This window comes from Erithacus rubecula (genome assembly GCF_903797595.1).
Source record: "Erithacus rubecula genome assembly, chromosome: 9".
Taxonomy (NCBI): domain Eukaryota; kingdom Metazoa; phylum Chordata; class Aves; order Passeriformes; family Muscicapidae; genus Erithacus; species Erithacus rubecula.
This window is the reverse complement of record NC_136660.1, coordinates 23,567,257-23,589,449: the sequence shown is the minus strand read 5'-3', so window position 1 is coordinate 23,589,449 and position 22,193 is coordinate 23,567,257. Positions and strand designations below refer to the sequence as shown.

At 44.4% G+C, this 22,193-nt stretch overlaps 2 protein-coding genes across 4 annotated transcripts in view; both read left to right on the top strand.

Annotated features, from left to right (window-relative positions):
- Nucleotides 1-5,141, top strand: part of STN1 (STN1 subunit of CST complex) — a 43,390-nt gene extending 38,249 nt beyond the window's left edge. The window contains exon 10 of one of the 2 annotated variants that reach the window (XM_079312078.1): nucleotides 1,615-5,141. In XM_079312078.1, the coding sequence (XP_079168204.1) occupies nucleotides 1,615-1,772 (158 nt within the window). In that variant the 3' untranslated portion in view covers nucleotides 1,773-5,141. The remainder of the gene's footprint in view (nucleotides 1-1,614) is intronic. The other variant, XM_079312079.1, reaches the window with a different exon arrangement.
- Nucleotides 5,142-14,257: 9,116 nt separating this feature from the next.
- Nucleotides 14,258-22,193, top strand: part of SH3PXD2A (SH3 and PX domains 2A) — a 246,181-nt gene continuing 238,245 nt past the window's right edge. Inside the window, exon 1 of one of the 2 annotated variants that reach the window (XM_079312063.1) lies at nucleotides 14,258-14,412. In XM_079312063.1, coding sequence (XP_079168189.1) covers nucleotides 14,341-14,412 — 72 coding nt within the window. In that variant the 5' untranslated portion in view covers nucleotides 14,258-14,340. The remainder of the gene's footprint in view (nucleotides 14,413-22,193) is intronic. The other variant, XM_079312062.1, reaches the window with a different exon arrangement.

The window sequence follows — 22,193 nt, the reverse complement described above, 5'->3', positions numbered from 1 at the left end:
TTCTGTAACTCTGATGTTGGTTGTCAGGCAGGACACTTAATCAGCCTGGCTTCCCTCGGGTGCTGGACAAAAACAAGAACCCAGGATGTCAGTGAAAGAGAGACAGGAGTGCTTTGGGGTTACTTAATCATTGTACAGACCTGCAGCTACCCCAAAGTGCCATTTTCTACCAGCATCTAGGGGAAAAATACACATTGTGCTGTTAGGTAACACTTGAGCCATTAATGTTATTCGTTGAGATTTAAATTACTCTAGATCAGGGATGGGCAATTTGACCTTCTTATGACAAACCTCTGACAAATGCAAAGTGCAGCTACCCATTTTGTTTGCAACAACAGTCACTATGACCAGGTAGAGGTATTGCTCTGTTCTCTGCAGTTATCTCTGCCAGGGTGGTGGACATATTTTTAGCTATTGGCTACAAAGGTCTTTTTTCCATGCTGGATATTTCCATTCATGTATTCCAGGAAGTATTTCTGCCTGATTCACAGCTTAATCAGAATTAGGCTGAACTGTTTATTTACCACTATCTACCAGTGACTTTTCTCAGCAGGTTCTAAGGCAGCTCTGGGGCTCAGCAGATTCTAGAGTAGAGAATAAACTAAAAAACAAACAACAACAACAACAAAAAAAAACCCTACAACAAAATATAGGGCCCTCCCTGGTCCATGGCAGTTTCTCAGTTTCTCCCTTATCAAACTTGCCTTGCATCATGTGAGCTAAGGAGAAGGAAAATCATTTGTGCTGATATATCTGATTTATGTCTGTTTTCCATTGTCAGCTGCTGCAGAGAAATATGTTGTGGACTTCAGCACTTGGGGGACTGGGAGCTTGCAGCACTGATGATTAGTGGGTTACATTCTGTGTTGGAGGAAATGATAACTGGGACAGCTTCAAACAAAGCTGCACCTGACACAGAATAGACATGTGCAGCCATGAAGGACCTCTGTTCTTACCCCCAGCAAAGGAGGTTATTTTAAACTTCTGTTCTCTTGTAGGTGTCAGGGCTAATTCCACTTAAAAGGAGATAAAATCTGATAGTGATGGTTCTGTGACTTTCTGCTCCCTAATTGTGTGGATGGTCTGCAGGGCAGGGATGGGATAACACTGTGAGGTGAATGCAGTTGCAGTGCAGCAATTTTTCCACAAGATGCCAGCGTTGGGCCAGCGGTTACAGGCCCTGGCCACGCACCTCCCTGCTGTGCTGTGAGACTTGTGAAGTTGGGTCTCAGTAAAATGACTTTCATTTGGTTCCTTCTGAAGTTGCAAAAGCTGGATGGCCTGCACAGATGGACAGTGGAGGTACCTTTACATTATTAAACTCCTCATCAAGTTGTACTGAGCCTTGTAGGTTAAGAGTTGGCAAGACTGAGTTGTTTTTCACCCTCATTACTACTGTTACAGCCCTGACACTTTCCAGAAAAGTCACTGGGAACAGTTGATGATAGGAGAACTATATGCACAGACAGGATCACTTTCTTCTTAATACACACACGTCTATTTCAGTATCTAGGGCCCTGGGTTTTTTCATGATTGATCTGTATTATGATAGTTTAAAAGAGACAGACTGAAATATTTCTTCCATGCATGGCTGCATGTTCCTTTTTTCTGCAGATGCTGAAAAAGGCTGCCATTTCCTTCATATCCTGAGTTGTGTTCGGCAGAGCTACAACCCCTCTCTGGCTGAAGCAGTGATGCACCGTGTCTTGGAACTACTGGAGAGTAACAGTGATGTTGTCAGCACTATGGAAGGATATTTTATGGTATTTTAAAGAGAAAAGATAAGAAAGAAATATTGAGATACTGTGAGAAGTTATCATTAGCTGGTATGATCTGGACGGTGGATAAAAAAGAACCTTTTGATTCTCCAAATGCTATTTTTGTGCAGCTTCAGAGAAATTGTTCAAATGCTTGTTTTAATATTTGTGCTGACTTCTTTGCTATTCCTAGTGAAAGTGGTATCAAACTGATTATGGACATTCTGATCTAGCAGGGGAACTGGAAAAGAAACTGTGCTCTTTCCTTGGAGTAGGATGAGACATTGATCATCCTCACATCTGCACCCTGTGTGCCTAAAGAAAAGTCAGTGCTAAAGATCACTGTTAGAAGCAGTGGTCATCTCAGGAGATATTCTTCTGGCTTGAAGACTGATCTTGCAAGCTTTCATATGGCAATAGCTGCAAGTCTTTCTTTTTGTGTGAACTTTGTGGCACCTAGAGAAAGAACACATGAACAGAAGGATTTGCTTGTCCTTCCTGGCAGTGCTGGTGCATCTGTGAATATGTATTCCTCAATCTGGACTTTGTTACTACTACAGCAATCCTCACCATTCTCTGTAAAGTAATGTTCAGGAAGGGGGTCCTGCATCCCTTCCCCATCCTGCAGCCTTGCCCACTGGTTGTCAGGCGTGTCTGCATTCCTCTGCATTCCCATCTGTGCTAATGATGCTTGTTGTGGTTTCTCTTCAGACCTGAATTCTCAAAATCAGCTACTGTTTTGCTGGTTTTGTTTTTTGTTTTTTTGACAAATGGTAAAACATAAATAGATGTTTTGGAAAAGAAAATACAGAAGCCATTGAGACCCATTGTAATTTCCTCTGCCTGCTGCCTTTTTGTCTTTTATTCTTTGTCACTTTTGTGGTAAAATACTGCCCATATCTGTGCTTGCAGAAGAGCACAAGGCATAGATGAAACAACATTGGCCATAAGAAGGTTACCATGCAAGATGTTTGATCTGGAATAATTATAACTCTGTTATGTGCAACAGTTAAGATGCAAAGTTGTTCAATATTTAGCCTTAGAGAGGGCTTGCTGCAGCAGGGGTTTGTCTGTTTAATTAATCTGTTTAATTTATGGTGTGGAGGTGAGATCTTTAACTTGAAATGAGTACAAAAGATTGAATTTATCCTCCTTTCCTCTGTACCTTCCCTGTAATAGTTGCAATAGCAGACTCCCAGGAGGCAGCTGTAGTGGTAAAGCCCTATAAGGATTGACATAGCAGGGAAAAATAAACCATATGCATGAGGAAAGCCAGTGAGTAGCACCATGTGTGCCAGCTCTCTGGTTTGTTATATTATCTGCCTCACTCCAAGCCCTGGCTGCAGTGAGATATAGACTAAGAGAAAGGCATGACAAAATATTTGGCATTTGCATTCAGAGGCCCGTGGAAAACTCTGGCCTTAAAGAGATGGTAAGTTTGTTCATAGTAGAGAACTATGTATGAATCATTCATTTGCTGTGTATTCCCTATGTGCTGCAGGACTCAATAGTTGGTTTCCTTGCAGATTTCCCTACTTATCATTGCTCTGCTCTGAGTCAGGTACCTTCCATGGGCCCTGAACAGGTGCTGAAGAGATGTACCTGTGCAGAAGGAAATAGAAGAGGATTAAGGAAGAATTTTAGAGTGTTTGTTCCCCACTCCCTCCCCATGCCCTGAATATCTCTGTAAATCAGAGAAAGAAGGCAGATTCTGAGTGAAGTGGTATTGAGGGGAATTGAAATTTTAATTTATGCCTATGAGCAGATCTGGTTGGCCATTGGGGAGATTTGCTTTTTAAATTCATGCTCTGATTGTTGATCAGTTTGAAGTGATGCTTAAAAACAAGGCTATCTATGTAAGAAGTAGCTTGGAATATTGATTCCTAAATTCAAATTCACTTCTGGAATTGCCCCAATCAAGCAGTACATATGGTTAAGTTGCTTATTTGGCATAAATTTGAGGATATTTTAAAGGAAAGTATGAGGTGTTTTCAGACCATTAGGAAGAGCATGGCATCTAATTTAAAAGACTGTCTTGGCCATTTTCTTGAAATGTTCTGTGTTAGAAGAAGCTTATTTTGCTGGGAAAGGGTTAAAGGAACAGAGCTAGCTCAGTGAGAAAGGTGATCTCCTCTCTTAAGTTAGAAGAAAGACTCTGGTTCTCCTGAGGGTGACAGCTGAGTGTGTGGGCTAGATGAGTTCGGGGAGAAAAAGAGAGTTTGGAGATCATGTTGCTCTTTAGGATCTCTTTAAAATAAATTCATACAAAAATAGGATTACATCTTCAGGCTTTGCAGTTTGTATAGTTACACATGCAAATTCTGTTGCATCCAACTCTGAGGCTGCACTTACTGTGTTCTAGATGAGTTTCTTTGTGTAAAGTTTGCCTAAAATCCCTGTCTACTGGTTTTCTATGCTTGGAGGTAGAGAGGGTGGACACTTGTATTTGCATCAGTCCTGCTCCTGTTGCTGTTCAAAAGTACTGAACAACTGCAAAGCCTTGGAGATGAGGTGGAAGGAACTTACCTCAGGAAACACAGGTAAGTTATTCTGCAAAGAACCTGTCCCTGGAAGTTTATCCTTTCTGGGAGTGCTCAAATCTTGTGATGGAGGGTGTGTTCTGATGGTGTTTGCTCTCCAAGAACAGGAAAAAGGGATTTTTCTCAGATGAGTTGTCTCAGGGAAGCAAGATGAATAAACACAAGGGAGCCTGTAGTTGTTACAAGAGTGAAAGGTTAAGCTAAAATTAATGGAGGAGCCTGGATTTAAGCTACACAGATTCTGACTATCTGTACAGAATAGTTGTTTCTTAAGGTTTCCTGCTTTCTTTTTTCCACAGTAGCCACCCAGCCCCAGGTTAACACTCATACTGGTTGACAGCATTCCCCTTTGCACCTACAGGGAGTACAACAGGCACAAGCCTGCACAGCAGTACCTTGAGGAGCTGTGGGAGCACAGGGCTCACTGTGGGCTGATTTACCCATTCACTCAGTATCTCTACAGTGTGCTTCTGTGACAGCAGTCTAGACATACCCATGTTGGTATAAGTCACCTTTATGTAAGTCGAGCTACACACACTGGGGCTTTTACTGCAAATAAACTGTCTCTCTGTTTAAAGATCATATCCTTAACCAACAGAGTCATATCATGCACGCTGTTAAAATTCTTAAACCACACCTATGAAATATTGTGCAGAGCATTCAGTGAAAGCATGCTTTCTTGTTTTGTTTAACCTGAAAACTCGTTAGGCAACACAATTATTACTGGTTTATTAAAGGACTTAGAAGGTGGCATTTTAATGCAAAACTGACAAGTGAGAATTCATGTTGTAGAACTGCTTCATGGCCAGTTCCAGTTTCCATGGCAACAGTTACGGCAGTAAAAGGTAGGTAAGGAAAATGGAATTTTTAAAAGCAGTCAGCATTTTTTTGTTACCTTCAAAAGGTAAGTTTCCATAGAAATGCAGCACCTGAGAACAAAATTACCTAAGAATCTCAATTTTCTATTCTAGCAAAATGTACTGTGATTGCTTTTCTGGTGAGGGAACAAAGGAACAGCTTTACCTTCAGTCCCTGCCCTCTGCTTGCATGAGAGAAGAGATAAGGTTGCTTCATACCTCAGTTTCCCAACTTTGCAAATTGGGTATAATTCAACTCCCTGTGTAGGACATAAGCTTCATTTTTTTTAAATGCTAGTCATTAAAAGCTGTATGGAAGCTATTGGAGAAGAACTCTGTGGCTGTGTGGGGGAGAGTGAATGGATAGATGCTGGAGTGGGACTTAGAAAAAGCTGCTCTTCTATTAGTACTGATGGCTTTATATTCTTCTGCTTCTCTTTTCATGCATATTGCTTTACTTGTCCTGTCATCTTTCTCTCCAAGGCCCATGGGGCAATGATGGTCTCCTTGTTTTAATTTGTATCATATTTTTCCTGGAATCTTATTTCCTCTTACAACTTCTTAGATGACTTCATAAAAATAGAAATACAGATAAATGAGTTCTGAGTATTCTTGTTCTAAAATCTTTGGATTGTAAATTTGGACCCACGAGGGCATGCATTTTACACAACCTGCCTGGGAAATGAAGCTTGACTTTCAAATTAAAAATTACACAGTTGAATGTTGGCTACATGATTAAAAGCTGTTACTGTTTTTGATCTATGTGTAGTTGTATATTCCAGTGATGAACACCATAAATAGGAGTTGCTAATTCATTATTCAAAGTGGGAATTGATCAATGAGCAGCCAGTGAGGCATGGAGCCACACAGAGAATTACGAGACAAAGTACTGGAAATCTCTTTGTCAAAGAAATGCAGTTTGGTTTACTTTGAGAGTAAGTTGATCCTGTGGGGAAAAGATATGCCTAGCAAAGATTTGTATCTTTATACTTACCTCTAAATGGGAAGGGAGCAAGTTCAGATCCCATGGGCACCCTGAATTTTGAAACTTCCTGTCAGTGCAGTGCTGTGTTCTTTATTGCTGTCTTTCAGCAGTCTCCAGTCCTCCTGCCCCAACCCTCCAGGCTAGAGCAAAAAAAGAGTTCAGCCAGGAAGATAAAAGAATAGTTACAATAATTGGTTACCATCCTCCAGGAGTCCCATCATCACGGCAACATTTTTGTGGATCCTTGTGGGCAGTAGGGAAATGCTGAGCCAAGGATCTTGGGTTTCATTCCCAGCAATATACCCTGCCAGGCACAGAGACTTTCCCCCTAATTTCTTTCATCTATTCCTGAACTCCACTCTCCCCTCTGACTCGTTTCTTGGGCCCTTCATTTCATTCACAGTCACAGAGCCTGTCAAAATCCCTTCATCTTTTTTGTTCCCTTTATTCCTAACTCAAATGTCCTTGTCAACATCTGGCAATTGAAACTTTCAGAATAATCCCCTTGCCTAACTGACCTGGCACTCTTCACAGCCTGGTCTGATTCCAGCAGGCTGTCCTTTGCTCCTTGTTTAGGCACCAGAAGTTTGCAGCAGGAAAGAGCTGCAATTTCAGGCAAACAATGCTCTTTGCATCCCATTCTCCTGAAGATTCAGTAGCATCCTAAATACTCTAGTGGTGGGGTTTTTTTACAGGTATCCAAGTACAAGAAAAAAATAACTAAAAAATAAAGGAGTAGTGTCTTGCCCAAACCTGAACAAGCAGAAGTCACACCCCTGATAGAAGCTATCTGCCTCTCCCTGGCACTTTCATGTCCTTGCAGATCTCATTGCAGACACGATCTGTAAAGTTGATGTGGACTTGTAGCGTGTGTCTCCCAGTTACTGTGTCTCTTTAGTCTGTTTAAAGGTGTCTATATTCTGATGTGATTATACTGTGTGTCTGGGCATTTGTCAGCCTCTGTCCCACCACCCCAAGTGACTTTGGCTAGTTAAGAGGTGTGATGGACCTTAAACTGTTATCGTCTGGCACATTTTTAGGAAATGAATGCACTGATGGAAGAGGGAAGCCCAAATCAGTGTCTCCATCACAGGGGAGGAAGACACACAACACCCGAGAAACCACACGTGACGGTCCCAAATAACCTGTTCCTGTAATTTAGGCTGCCACAAGAAGTACTCGTTCTGCAAGTGCTCTTTTAAGAAATGATTGGACAGTTTTTGCAGAAGTTTCCTCACAGAGATTGCCCTAAGACACCCATGATGGTAAACTGCAAATCCATTAAAATCTGGTAAAGCTCCATTGGGGTACAAAGTTGAGCAACTGATGGCTAATGATGACACTAGCCTGTTTCCACTAATATCTTTTAATGTGCAATGGAGGCTATATTCATCTAGTCACAACAATTTACAAGTTTAAACCAGCCCAGATTAACAAGATTGTCTGAGAATAACACAGCCAGGAATTTTCCAGTGAAAGAAATAACCTAAAGGAATGATTTTCAGTAAGTCTTAACCAGTGAAAACTGCAATGCCAATTAACCTGGCACAGCATGTCCTACAGGTCTTGTTTTAGCTTGCTTTTTTGTTATTCACTGCAAGAAGGCACACTCCTTCCCTACCAGCTAGAACTGGAGCTCTCTGCCACCTTCACATCACTCTGCTGGAAACAAGGTAAGATAAATAGCAAATGTATGTCACTGCATAGCAACTAACATGATTAAATGCAGTATGTGCCAAGTCTGTTATTGGCCTGGAAAGTTCATGGTTCCTTCCAAAAGTGGAGACTTCAGCCAAATATTACAGTGATATTTGGAAATAGGAGGGAGTAATCTATACCCTCAAATGTCTTCCCCAACAATGGAGTCCTGCAATCCCTTCAGGCCTAACAGATTCTAACATGTGCTCTTCTTGGCAAGGAACAAGGGTAGTAAAATTAAAAGAGTGCTTGGGGCTGGGTTTTTCTCTTGACAATATTGGTCATTTGCTTTGAGAGTGTAGGGGCTGTCCTTATGTTCATGTAAAATTCTTTTTTGCCATATTGTCCACAAGAAAACCTCTGAGCTGTAACAAGCCAGCTGGTGTTCTGAACTATTGCCTACACTGGTGACTAATCTCTCTCATTGTTTTCTGTCCTCACCTTGTCTTTTTTCTCCCCAATAAAATCTCTTCAACTTAATTCCTGATTCAAAGAAGTTATGGTCTCTGTCCTCCTGTGAGTACAGTGATCCAGGACAAACATAACAAGAGCAAACTGATAGAGAGAAGAGGTTTTTGTTGGAACCCTGAATGTAGGAAAGGATGAGAAATACAGAGAAAGCTGAAGGAGGAGGATTTAGCAGAAAGACTTTTGAAATGAGTCCTGCTGAAAAAGGCTAAAGAAATAATTGCCTAATGATGCTGTAGACATCTGTTTCAGACCTGTTTCAGAACAGGCAGCAGGTGTTGCATGTAATGAAAGCAAGGATTTGTACTGTTTTATTTTCTGCAATTAGAAGGCAGTGGAGGAAATGAGGTCAGGAAAAATGGAGTAAGAGAACATTTAGCATAAACAGCTGGGCAAATTTACATAGAGCACTGCAGTATTTGTATGCTCTTCCTCTGCCTTATTACACTATCCTTGAAAAGGTCTGTTCTGCAGAGTATTTTGTCCTTCCTGAAAGACCAATGCTTTGGATGCTGAAAGTTAGATACTAAAGCCAAAGTTGGACATCAACATGCCTTTGAGGGCCAAAATGTTCAGGGTAATGTAATCATCACATAGATGTTGTCATGAATTGATGAGAGTGATCCTGAAGGTAAAGCTGCCCTTGTCTCACAGGTGGATTGTGTGCCTCAGTCACCAGAAAAGTGGCTGAGGAAGAGTCCATTAGTGAAATGGTCCTTTAGGCTTGCATGGCCAGGGCTTAATACATGTCTGGATCCAAATAAACAGCTGGAGTTACGTGGATGGTGTGTCCTCTGCTGCAAACTGAAAAGCACCTCCATCAGACCCTGCTAGAGAAAACTGTAACTTCAGTTTCCACAGGGCATTTTTTGCTTAGGGATGATCTCAGTTCTTGTAACAAGCAATTAACATCCAACAGGGCATTTTATTTTTCAAGCATCTCCACTACTGCCCTACAAATCTAACCCCAGTCTAATAACTGGGGGGAAAAAACAAACTCTTTGTGTCTACCCATGGGATGATGTTGCTGTTGAGGAGATCCAAAAGTGCTCTTCCTACAGAAGTCTCATTTGGGAAAGCCACTTTGCATTTGCATGAAGGTAACAAAACAAAAAGTTAATGCACTCTGCTGCTGATTGGTAGAGATTGGATGTTAAAGATTCTTCTCACAGTGCCAAACCTGTGTGTCCATCACCTGTGCCCAAACTGCACTTCCACGAGCAACTTTTCATAAGGTTTTATTTGTACATTTTTATAGTTCAGTCTGCCAGTAAAATGTTTTCTAGTTTGGATATTGGCAGATAAATTCTTCTACTTTCTCTAGGGACTGTGCAGCCAAATAAAATTACTGTTTGTTTTCAGAAAGGGTTGAATGAGTAAAAACAATGAACAAAGAAATTCAAATTTCAAAAGGAGTTGGTGGAAATTTTAAATCTTGGTGTCCATGTATGTATACACAGACGTAATATGGGAAGAAAATGCAAAGAAAGACTATTTCTTCCTAGACTGACTTTATTTTAACAAGCCCATATTTTCAATAATGGAGATTACCTTTTTTATTTTTTTTTTTTTTTTCAGAGGATAAGGTAGAAACCAGTCTCAAAATGTGCAATTTTGAGAATAGTGAGCATGCTGAAGTCAGGGATAGCATCCAGGAAGAAACCTGAGGAACCCCAGTCCAAACCTGTGATCAGTTTGGAAAACTTCAGCTGTCTCAAATGTAAGCCTGACACCTATATCCTAAATAAATGGCTTGGACTTGCTTTATTTTTTTTAAGTGCTTCAAGAGATATCTACAAAGCCTCTGTAAAAATGGCAACTACAAGGTGTACATGGATGAAAAGCAGAGTGCAATGTGCTGCTACCACCCTAAACATCATGCAAGGCACAAACCACAGTGAGAAATCCTTCATCCGCAAGTGCTACGAGAGGACTGAAAAATAACCTTAGTCATGAAAGGGTTAAACTGTAAGATAGCTGCTTCAAGGAAAGGATAATCTATAATTTAAGTCCAGAGGGTGAAGCAGCTCTTTCATAATGTAAGTAAAAGCTGTTATGCCGTTGGAAAAACATGTACACTGCCTGCAGAAGGAATGATTATTTTGGTTTTTCCATCATACTAGATTGCACAGAGGGGCTGACAGAGCAGCACTCTCTGCTGAGGCTGGGAGGGGAAGGGGCACAAAGATACTGTGCTAGAGGAGGGGGCTCTTGCTCTGCCAGCACTGCTGCTGGTTCCTTTGGCTGCCTTCTACCATATTAGCTGGGCCTATTTACCTCCAGAGTGAGTTTCATATGAAGGGCAGTAATCTCCCAAGAAGATGAAATGCAATTTGCTTTTTAAAAAATCACACTGTGCATTGTTTCAGAGTTTAAGATTTGAATGCCAGACAGGCTCTCCCATTCCTGTCATTCCTATCAAAAGCCGTGTATGTTGAAACACTGAAGTGGAAGGACTGCATGGAAAGCAGCCTTTTTAAGAAGCTGAGGTTTTGTAAGTACAGAAGCTGAGATGGGAGTGTAACAAAGGCTCTGTGTTGTGCTGTTGCACATCAGAGCCAATAAAACCCTAAGGGGCACATCTCTAGTACCATGTCTAGCAGATTATGCATGCAACTCCAGTTGCCAGTAATGAGTTGTGTGGCTAATCTGTCATGCACAGCTTGCACAGTTCCCCTTCCCCCAAGGGGCTCAGCTCATGGCATTTTACTTCCCCCCAGGGTGCTGAGCACCGTTAGATTCTCTTCAGTTAGTGGGACAGGAAAACACTGTGTTCCACCTGGTTGCCAAGCCAGAAAACAGAAAGGAAAAGCATCTTTAACAACAGCTCCAGCCCCCACAGACAGAGCTGTTAGACCCCAGCATGGTTAACATTCAGGAGCAGTTACCTATCTACAGTGACATGTCATGAATTAATAAGAGGCATTAGAAATGGCCCTAATGGAGCACAGAAAAGCCTGTCCCTTGTTTTATTTTCTCACTGATTTAACAATCCAAGTGTTTTTAATTTACAACTCGAATGCTTATTTACAAAAAAATTGCCAGCATGAGAGAGTCCTCTTGAAATATGAAAACTCAAGTCATGCTCCAGCTCTGACAACATTACACACACACATTCTGTCACGCATCAGCTTTTGCTGTAATTGGAGCAGAGTCCAGGCTGCCATGTAGCTGCACTAGATCTATGAGACTAATGTGATTACCTGCTTGTTCAAAAAAAGTGAATCTTTGCCCAATATCCACCTAGCAAAAGAGTAGAAAAAAGCTTTTAAAAATAGCTGGTTTATTTCAACTTTCAGAAGCTGAATTTCCCAGGGTGTTCCTCAGGTGAATTTTATCAGAAGTGTGAATCTTTGAAGGTAAGTTATTAAATCAGCAATTAATATTTATATATTAATATATGTGTTAAAAATGTTATAATAGAAGTGATATTCATATGCAATGATGAGACTTGGGTAAGGGGGGCTTTAAGAAAACAAAAATATAAATACTAGGAGTTTTAGCACTAAAATCTCCAGAGCTGGTTAATGTCCTACAAATTCACAGAGGCTCAGCCTGATGTTCATGGCCTTGGTGAGGTACAGGCTGTTGTGCAGGTGGGGCAGGGCAGGCACCCAGCCTGCTGTGCTCCTCACTGCATCCCCAGGCTTGCTCTCACTCTGCCCCAGCAGCCCGAGCCCAGCTCTCCAGCACAAGGCTGGGAAGTGCCGTCAGCTTCAATTTCCCAGCTGCTGCCTAAGACAGGAGCAGATTTTCCCAAGCCTGCAGCATAATAAGGGGTTTTGGTTATTTTTCTGCCAGCTTTGCAATACTTGGAGATTGGATTCCCATTAGACTGGGTGTTGTACATGTTTTAAAAGAACTATCCGTGCCCCTGGCAACACACATTTTTTCTACATGCATGGACAGATGCAGCAAGCAAACAAGGAGAGAAGGAGGTGGCCACGAGCACAAACCCATCAGATGAGGGAGGAGGAGGGGGACAGAGGTACAAAGGCTGGCCAGGCTCCACAGGTGGGATGGGTTGTCTGGAGCAGAGGAGAATCAAATTGTGTTGAATAGAGGGAAGGTGAACAGCAGACCAGGTGCTGTGGAAGAAAGGGGAGACACCAAAGGGGCACAAACTCCAAGGCACCTGTACTGGGTTTGGTTGAAAATAGAAGCTCCTTCCTTACAAGAGCAGATCAGAAGAGTATCAGTAAAAAGATGCCAATTAGTAAGAATGTCAGGAAGGATGGGGCTGGGTGTTTGGAGAATGATGCATTTTGTCTCTCCCTCACAAAGACATGTTTTGAAAGCTGTTTTAAAACAAACCCTGAGTGTTTTCAACAATGGAGGGGACCCTTTATTTTTTTTTTTTTGGACAGGGTGATAGGAGAAGGGGATGGAATGTGTGATGTATATTGATAATGGTTCACAGGGAAGAGGCATCCAAGACCTGGAAGCCTGGCCACATCAGGAATATTTTTATCAATGGGTTATTTGAATATTTACATTTTGAAGAAAGAATCTTCTTTGTTTGCTCTGCACACCAGGGACTTCTTGGCCAGTCTAAACAGCAGAGGTTTCTAATGTAAATAATTGTTCTTCTGCCTTGTGTCATGCATGAGGGTTAGAGGTGGGAAGTCCCTCAAAAAAGAGAAGAAGGTGCCTTGAAGAAGATAAGCCTCAAAAGTTCCAGTGGAAGTGGGTACATGAAGTTTTCCCCTTTGTCACCCTCTTTGTCTCATGTATACCTGTGCACCTCCTGGGGTAGGATGTTGGGATTTTAGCATTTTATACCAGGTTATTTCTTGTGGTAAACTATGTATAGTAGATGAAGAGGGAGGAGAAGGCTGGCACAGAGCATCTTGTGGAAACCTGCTATGTTTTGAAAACATCCACTTCTCAATGCCAGCCTTCTGGCCCAAATACCTAAGGCTTTGTGACTCTGGTGTCTGTCTCATGATTATTGTTTCAGGGCCAGCAACATGGTAAAAGTTCTGATTCAGAAATTGTGCTTAGAGCACGTCAGAGGAAATCACATTGAGATGGACTGTTCTGACTGTAAACGAGAAGCTTATTTTGCCAGGAGCTGGTCTTCTTTGCACTCCTGGGCTGGCAGGTCTTGAGCCGTCAGCAGCACTCTGGAATCTTACTGGAAAATCTGCACGGGCAAGAGACTTCAGAGGAAGGAGAGCTCTTAGTAACTTCAGTTAATTTGGTGAATAGCTAATGAATGTCATGAAACAAGCTGAGGGCTGGAAGATCACATTGAAGTTTCCATTTCTGACGTAACTTTAAAATATGCAAAGTAATGATGCATTATTGAAAAGAGAAAAATACCCAAACCAAAAAAAAAAAAAAAAAAAAAAACCACCTGAAATTTCAGGGGCAAACTCTTCTTGGAGCGGGACTGAGGAAGATGATAGCATTTACCTGAGTATGTGTATACAAAGAGCTGAAATATGCTTATAGCTCTCCAAGCCCTCCCAATGGAGGGTCTGTGCAGCCTTCCTGCAGCTGTGATGTGTGTCCCTAAGGGACAGGGCAGTGGGACCCTCCCGAGCGGTGCCGGCCCGGCGGAGCGGGCTCGGCCCGTCACTCGCGGCTCTGCCCGGGCGGCTCGGGAGGGCATTTCGGACCCTTTCTGCAGGGATGGAGCGCCCTGGGGGCCGCGGGGTCTCGGCAGAGAGCGGGGCTCTGCCCGGGCCTGGAGGCGCTCCGGCAGGGAGCGGGGCTCCCGGGGCAGCCGCCCGCCTCTCCGGCACTGGGGGCGGTGGCTCCCGTCCCGGCGGAGCCCCCCGGGGCCACCCGGGGGCGGAGCCGCCCTCCCGGCCCGGCCCGGCCCCTCCCGCCGCCGCAGCGGCCGCGCAGCCCCGGGCAGCGGGCAGGGAGCGGAGCCGGGCCGGGCCGCTGGGAGCGGGAGCCGCCGCCGCGGCAGGGGCGGAGCCGGCACCGGGGCATCCTCCCTCGCCCGTCTCCCTGCCGCCCGCCCGGCATCGCCGCGGCCAGCGCCGGCAGGGAGCGGCGGAGCCCCGCCGGGGTGCGCCGAGATGCTGTCCTACAGCGTGCTGGACGCCAACGTGGTGGATGTGGAGAAGCGGAGGAACCCCTCGAAACACTACGTGAGTGCCCGCGGGTCCCGGGGGTGCGCACGTGTGCGGGGGGACGGGCTGGGAGCGGAGCGGTGCCCGGAGCGGTGTCCGGAGCTGTGCTGTGAGCTGTGCCCGGAGCCCAGCCCGGAGCGGTGTCTGGAGCGGAGCCCTGAGCCGTGTCCGGAGCCGTGTCCGGAGCGGAGCCCTGAGCCGTGTCCAGAGCGGTGTCCGGAGCTGTGCTGTGAGCCGAGCCCGGAGCGGTGTCCGGAGCGGAGCCCTGAGCCGTGTCCGGAGCGGTGTCCGGAGCCGTCCCTCTCCTCACTGTGTGCCAGACCCCGGCCGCAGGTGAGGCTCCCGCCGGGCTCCCCACGGCCTCTTGCTGTGGAGGTGCGGCTCTTCTTCCTCACCTTCTTTCACCCCGTTTGGATCTTGGCTCGTTTTCATGTTACCAGTCTGAAGTTTCCTTCCCCTCGGAAGGTGGATGTTCCCTTCCTCACTAGTCCCGGGGCAGGATGGGGCAGGTTTCCCGGCTGCCCGTGTCTTGGCCGGGGTGCCCGGTGGGAGCGGAGCAAGGCTCGGCTGCGGCAGGGCCGGGCTCGGGCAGCCGGCGGTGCTCAGCGCATCTTTGCTCGTTCTCACCCCCAAGTTACATTCAGACCTTTTTTTGAGGGGCAGCCCGTCTGCATGCTTACGAAAGCAGACTCTGTGTTTGGATCTCTTTTATCTCTCTTTCACCTTCTTCCTATCACACCTTACTGCCAATAGCACAGCATTAGGGGAGAGTTTTTTGCAATTTTCTCGGACTCCTGTGTTGCAGTCTGTCATGTGGAGGTGTCTTTGCCTGAAGGTGTTTGCAGCATACAGTCAGCAGCTTTTTCCTCTCCACTTAGGCAGAGAAGTATCTTTTCTTCTCTCTCTGGCAGTTTCTGGGTTTTAGTTGCACCAAATCCTTTAACTGTTTCTCAAGGTTTAACGTGTATTTTAAAACACAGAAAGCTGGATTTTGTCTATAGAGAAGATAAATCTTCCAGCTTTGGTTAGGAAAAGTCTGAGGGGCTATTGCATCTGGTGTGAAATGGCTCTGAGTATACTGTGTTTCCTGGCATTGTGTGTCTGCCAGATTTCTCCAGAGCTCATCAGCAGCTGAATGGATTGTTGAAAAGATAAGGCCAAAGATTGGACTTAAACCTTTATATTAGTGTTGCATATCACTGAGCTTTTTCCTCTGAGGCTTAAACCATAATCCAGTTTAAGGCTATAGAGGGCACTATGTTGCTGGTAGATGCAGAGTTGTGAAGCTGAAGCGCTCATCTACCATGGAATTAAGCATCCTGTGCCCAATTCATAGCAGTGGAAGTTTTAGGTGTTATATCCTCTCAGGTTGCAGCTGGATCTGTGCATTCAGTCTATTATGCATTCACTGTTTCCAGGTGGGAAGGTCTTCTTTAGTTTTTGCAGGCTGTGCTGTGGACTGTGGCTGACACAGCTGCAGGGTGTTGTCTCACATGAAAGGTGGTGGCAATTCAGCATCACAGAAGTGTATCTGCCAAGCACCAAAATATACAAAAGAGCTGGTAACAGTATCTTCCAAGAGATTCCAATTTATTCCAGTCTCTTGGGTTGCTGAGAGAAATTGACACTGTTCATTTCTTGTTTGCTGGAAAATGACCAGAAAACAGGGATTTCAACCCTGTGTTTACAGGATTTGAAAGAAAATATTTCCTGTGTTTACCTGTAAAACACATCTTTTTCCTTGATGATCATTGTCATTCATGTTAATAAATAGTAACATAGACTATTCAAAGAAGTTCTCTTTAATCCTTCTAGTGGCAAATTTGTTTTTTCCCTTCAGCCTTCTCACTGTACACATTTACTAAGAGTGTCTTCTTTACAACAGTTCCACACTTCCATGTGTCCTGTTCTCTGCCCAAACCCCACAAACTGTGGTTTGGGTGACCAATGGTGTGTCTGCCTTTTGTCCCACTTAGTTTCCATCCATGGCTGTACAGTATTCAGCACAATAGGATCATCTGGCTTTGGCTGGAGTAAGTCACGGAGGGTGAACCTATGCTTTCAAAGAATTTAATTCCCTAAGTCTGACCCATTGGTTGCTTTTACTTTGATTCTGTGCTCTATTTTTGACATGAAACAATTATTTTCTTCTAAGAGTAGTATTAGCATCACTTAGGATTTAGCTCTCTCCATTGCCTGTGGATAGTTTGGAGAGTGCAAAGCTTTATGCTCTTTTCCCTATGTGGCTTTGAAAGATCAAAAAGCTTTTCTATCTCCAGCATCCATAAATGTCTTCCTGCCAAGCCTTCAGGCCATGCAAACGTGCCTTGGCATCAGATTAACAGTATGTTTCTCTGGTGGATGGTGACCTAAGTATTGCAGGTGTTTTAACATTACTCTCTCCTTTTAATTGTGATCTTTCAGGACCATAGTGGAACCTGGAGAGATGAAGGCACACCTTAGGCATTGTGAGCACGTGGAGAGGGCTAAATGTGAGTAGCACATAAGCCCCTGCACTGCTTGGCTTATCTGCCAGGAATCATTGCCTGGGGCAGGTGTCTTTCATGACATGAGCACAGCTTTTGTGGTCTTGACTCAAGAAAGTTAAAGAAAGAAGACAGCTTTACATATCCTCTGCTATGATCCTGTGTGTGTGAAACTTCTGAAGAGTTTAATACCTCACTGGAACTTGAATAGGGCTCTGCCTGTGGGAATAGATTAAAATCTTGGCTCCAGTACTACTTGATAGGAACTCAGCCAGGTCTCTACCCTCTTGTGGGAAATCCTTACTAGGGAAGGAGTCTGCAGTCTTCCCTATGCATCCTTGTCAGCAATTGGGTAGCACACCACCACCTGTCTGGCTGGGGGCCCTGGCTGGCAGCATGTGAAAGGATAAACAGAAGGTTGGATCAATAACCACATGCCTCTTGTATGGTATGTCCCCAACACAAGCTACTGCTGCTCTTAGAGCTTTTGGCTTTCCAAATTAATTTCTTCTTTCTTTGTACAGATGATCTTTTAAAAATTGATTTGCAGTTGAAAATACTTTTAAAAATGTAAAATCTCCTTGCTTTCCTCCTTCCCTTTACTTTTAACAAGAACAATGTCAGGAAGGTCAAGTCTGGGTTTGTTGGAAAGACCCCTGATGCAACAGGGGTCACACATTGGCTGAGCAGTGCTGCAGTGAAGCTGGGTGGATTAGGACAGTGCAGTTAATGGTTGAAGGTGCCAGTTAATCATTCTGAAGGGAAAAAGCTGGTAGCAAAATCCAAATCCCTTTTCTGGCCCCTGCTAAGCAATAAACAGTCAGAAACTCTCTTTTGAGAGTTTGATCTGTTTGTGGGGCAGCTTCTCTGCCTTTAGGTTTGAAACTGTGATTATCTGAACTAAGCATGAAATGATCCCAAACCAGAAACCTGTATTTGAAAGGATCCACTGTTGATGCTTACCTCCTTCAGCCATCCATTGTGGATCTTAGAGGACACCTCCCCTCCCCTGTCTCTGCTCCCAGGTTATCTTTAGGTAGATAGCTTACCCTTTTATCAAATGTCTGTCTCCTTTAGCAGCTCTGCAGGGAGCCTCTGCCTACCAGATGTGCTTGATCTTGGTCCCAGGGAGATGAGATTGGGTTAGCACCTTCACCTGCTCACTGCTTTGCAGACCTGGTTGATAGCAAACATCCATTAAAAGCCAGATGAACAGGATCCCCCACCCCCCTTTCTTACCACTTGCTTTTCTGCTGAGGACTGAGCGGTTACTGATGTGCATTATCTCACCAGATGTTTATATGCTTGGGGTCATTTCTGAGGTCTATTAAGTGTGCCTGTGTCATCCCAAGGGCAGGGATGGATACATCAGTAGGGATTTTCTCTTTCAGCACTGCTCTTCTCCTGTTGCAGTTGGGCTTTGTGCATTTTTCAGCTTTGTCCAGCATAGAAGTAAGGTAAAATGCTCTTGGCTTTCAAGTGGCTGTTCTGCCTCCTTCCAGTTATACTGAGGTGCATGGCTGATTTCAGTCATCTGGGATGCCTGTATACTGTCCTAGTTCCTCCCCAGGGTAATTGTTACCTAATGCCACCTCTGAATGCTGAGATCTCTTGTAGGAATGCCTCTGCTGCATGGATATGGTTGCTAACCTCCTCGGGGTACTGGCGTTGCTGTCTTTTAAAGGATCGAGTTCTGCTGTGTAGGGTTTCAGCTCTGCTCCCAGGAGAACATGAGTGTGCTTGTCACAAATGACCTGTTGTAAAATGTCAGCATGCTTGGAAGAAAAATCTTGTACTGCTAGGGTTGAGCTCTGCTCCTTGTCTCTTGGCTGCTCCTGCTTTTACTGCTCAGACTTGAGCAACTCTGACACGATCAGGCATCTTCATGGCTTCATTCTCTTTGTTCCAGTCTGCTGGTTATACTGTGGCCAGCATGGATGGGCAGAGTCTGGACATGGCTTAGTGGCAAGGATCTTTGTTCCTGTGTTAATACTCCTTGGAGAAGGAATTGCTACCCTGGGAGAAGGAGCTGCATTCCCCCTGCTTGGCTCACCAAATGAGTTGTCCTATGCAGCTTGAAGCTGCTTCAGTGCAGTTGAGGAGCCCATCAAACCAAAGAGCACTCCCAGTTCCCTCTTCCAGCAGAGCTTTGGGCTGGTAACATTCAGCCAAGAGACAGTGGTATCTAAATTCAAGAGTTTGCAAAGCAAATGGCTGTCCCCAGCCTTTGGAATAGATTATCTATGAGTAGAGAGACAAGGTAGTTGTGCTGATGTGTGGTGGTCAGGGCAGGATGAAACAATCTGGAGGCTTTATGTCACAGCAGGCTGCCTGCACTGACTCCCCTGTGGTTGAGTGTGCTGGGAGGAAAGCCAAATAAAAGTTCAGGGGAAAAGCTTTTAGCAAGTCCATGAGCTGGGGGCACAAGCTCCAAAGACTCCAAGTTCCATTTTAAAAATGATGAAGAAGCTACTATTGATTTTCACTGGGACTTGGTTGCCAGGGAGATGATGTCCTAAGAGACAGCACAAATGCTTTTGGCTGCTGACAGCTGCAAGTAACCTCTGGCTTTACTAGAGCCCAGTCTGGGGGCAGTGTGTGGGTGCAGGAGCCCACTGGTGCAATTCAGCTTGATGGTTGTACACCACGTAAAATGGCACCAGTCTCGCTGCTTTGAGTTAAAAGGGAGAGGAACTGACACACCAAATCATGGAGAGAGAGGTGAACAGACATCCTAAGGAAGCAATTGTTGGAATAGGAAAGGGAGCCCAGACTTCCTGCATCCTGGAGCAGCTTGTCTGTTCATCTCACCCACAGCCCCAGCCCTTAGAGAGCCAGCTCTAAGGAATTGCCTTCTCCTGTCCCTGCAAGGTAGGATCTGTGCTGGTGCTGAGAACACGAGGCAAGAAGTTAAGTGGTTGACCCAAAGCCACCCGTGAAGTGTGTGGCAGCATTTTATGTTATTTTCTTTGGCTTTCAAAGCTGTCTTGCAATTACCTGATACAAAGTACACAATCTGAAAAAATACTACTCTCATATTCAATCATTGTCTTCCTCAAAACCCATTTCCCATTTTATATGGATTAAACAGGAAGAGGGATTCAATGTGACCCTACCTGAGGCAGGAGGTGACGTACGAGCTCTCTAATTTAGTCATTTGGGAGGAAGCAGCTGGACCTTCTAATGTGAAATGGTTTTCTTTTTTTTTTTGATCTTCCTTTTTCATGCTGTATCCTCTTAATCTGTGCTGCTCACGCAATGGGAACTGGTCCCCAGGATCCTGAGAGGGGCTGACAGCACTGTGTGTTGGGTGACATTGTGAGGCTGGATGCTTTCATGTAGCCAGAGCAGACACCTTCTTGCCTGCAGCATGCTGTGTAAATATTGCATGGAGAAGGCAGAGAGCAGCACAGTAGCACACTGTTTGAAATTGGTGGTGTCTGCTGTTTAATCAGGTAGTGTCAAAGGCAAATACAGTCAAGTTGATGGAAAAAAACCCTCCTAGTAACTTCACTGCACTTTGGTTCACACCTTTAGAGAGGCTTTATTGAAACTTTTACTGAGAAGTTTGTAATTACTAAGTTTTTTAATATAGTGCATTTTCCTTTGTCTTTATCTTAAATACAAGAATTCAGTCTCCAGGATCTGTTTGTTATTCTCTTCTGGATAGGCACATCTTCACATTTGAGATGTGAGGGTAAAGCAAAAGGAAGGAATTTATTTCTTCAAGCTCACATTCACTAGATGTCAATTTTATGGTATTTTCACTGCATGTATTTACAAATATGGGACAAGGGTTGGAATGCATAAGAGCATTTCTTACACAGCAAGGATGCTTTAGCACAAAAATGTGTGCAGACAGGCCTGAAAGATGGTGTCTGCACTAGGCTGTTAGGGACAGGTGATGACACACAGGGACAGGCAGGTGGGAGCAGTGAGACAATCTCAACCAGCTGAACAGGTGATTGTCTTGGCATAGAGGCTACTGTCTGGTCAGCATTTAGGCCTTGTTGCAAAAAGTGGTCATGAGGAAGGATAATAACCTTTAGATCACCCTGGGTGAAGGTATAGCAAAGAAACACTCTATCTATTGTAGTACCTGTAAGTGCTTGAGCGTGATGATGGTATTAATTAGTCCTCTCATGCTTTTTGGTTTTGACAAAGCTCCTTCTTAATCCAGTTTTTGGAAGAGGAGCTCAATGTGTAGGTAACCAACAAAGTCCTTGAACTGGGAGCATTCTCCTTTTGTGGTCAGAATACAGATCCCCAAATTTGTGTCTCCATCAGAATATCACACATTGCACTACTTTGCTGCAGTGTATTCTAAATTGGTCATAGTAGACACTGACTGCTCAGGGTGTACCATGGCTTCACAACAAGGCTGTAATTCTGTATTATTGTAATGCAACTTGTTTAGTTTGTTAGAGTCAACTCACTGGATAGAATAAAATATTCAAAGACTCTAAGTGTCCATAAATGTGTGTGTGGTCCCACACATACCCTGTTTGAAACCTGACTGGCAGTAATAATGTTTTGATATGTTGCTGGCACTGTTTCTCTGACCAAGGGGGTGTGTTTTGTTTTTCCTGTAAACCACGCTGGATAAATGCAGGGATGCACTGAGCTCTGATGCTCTCAGCAGTCAGTAGCATGGTTTTATAGGCTTGATGCAAACTTGTTTACAAGGAAAACACCCCTGTCTCTGTTCACAGGGAGAAACATGCCAAATCTCTACTAACCATAGCTTCTAACAGGAGCTCCACACTGCCATTCTGTCTCCTTTACAGAAGTCTTCCAAGCTGCCCCAGAAATACTGGAAACATGGTTCTCCACTGTCCATATGCCTGCAAATGCAAACTTGAAGTTCATAAATCACCCAGAAATGTTTGAACAAACATCCAGTGTGATACACACAGGACATTGTGCAGTGTGGTAGAAGAACCTTTAACCAGTGTGGCCTTTCTGCTCTCTGGATCTCGGTGTGCTCTGCTGCAAAGCCAATGGGATCTACTCACCTTTTATGAAGTGCAAAGATGCAGGTGTTAGCTCAGGGCTGACTGCTGGCATCAGTTTTGACAGCCCCAAGTTTGTGTCATCTTCCTCTACTGCAGGGCTGTCCCTGGGAGCAGGGCCAAGGTCTGGTTGTCATTGGGGAATGAGAATGGAGCTGGTGCTTCCCTGACAGCGCTCCGTGGATGGGATGACACAAGAGCCACATTCCCCTCTGAGGAAACACAGCTAGGATCCCAGCCATGCTTGTTGACTCAGCCTGTTCCCCATGTTTCCTCCCTGTGTCAGAGTCCCAGGGTCTGT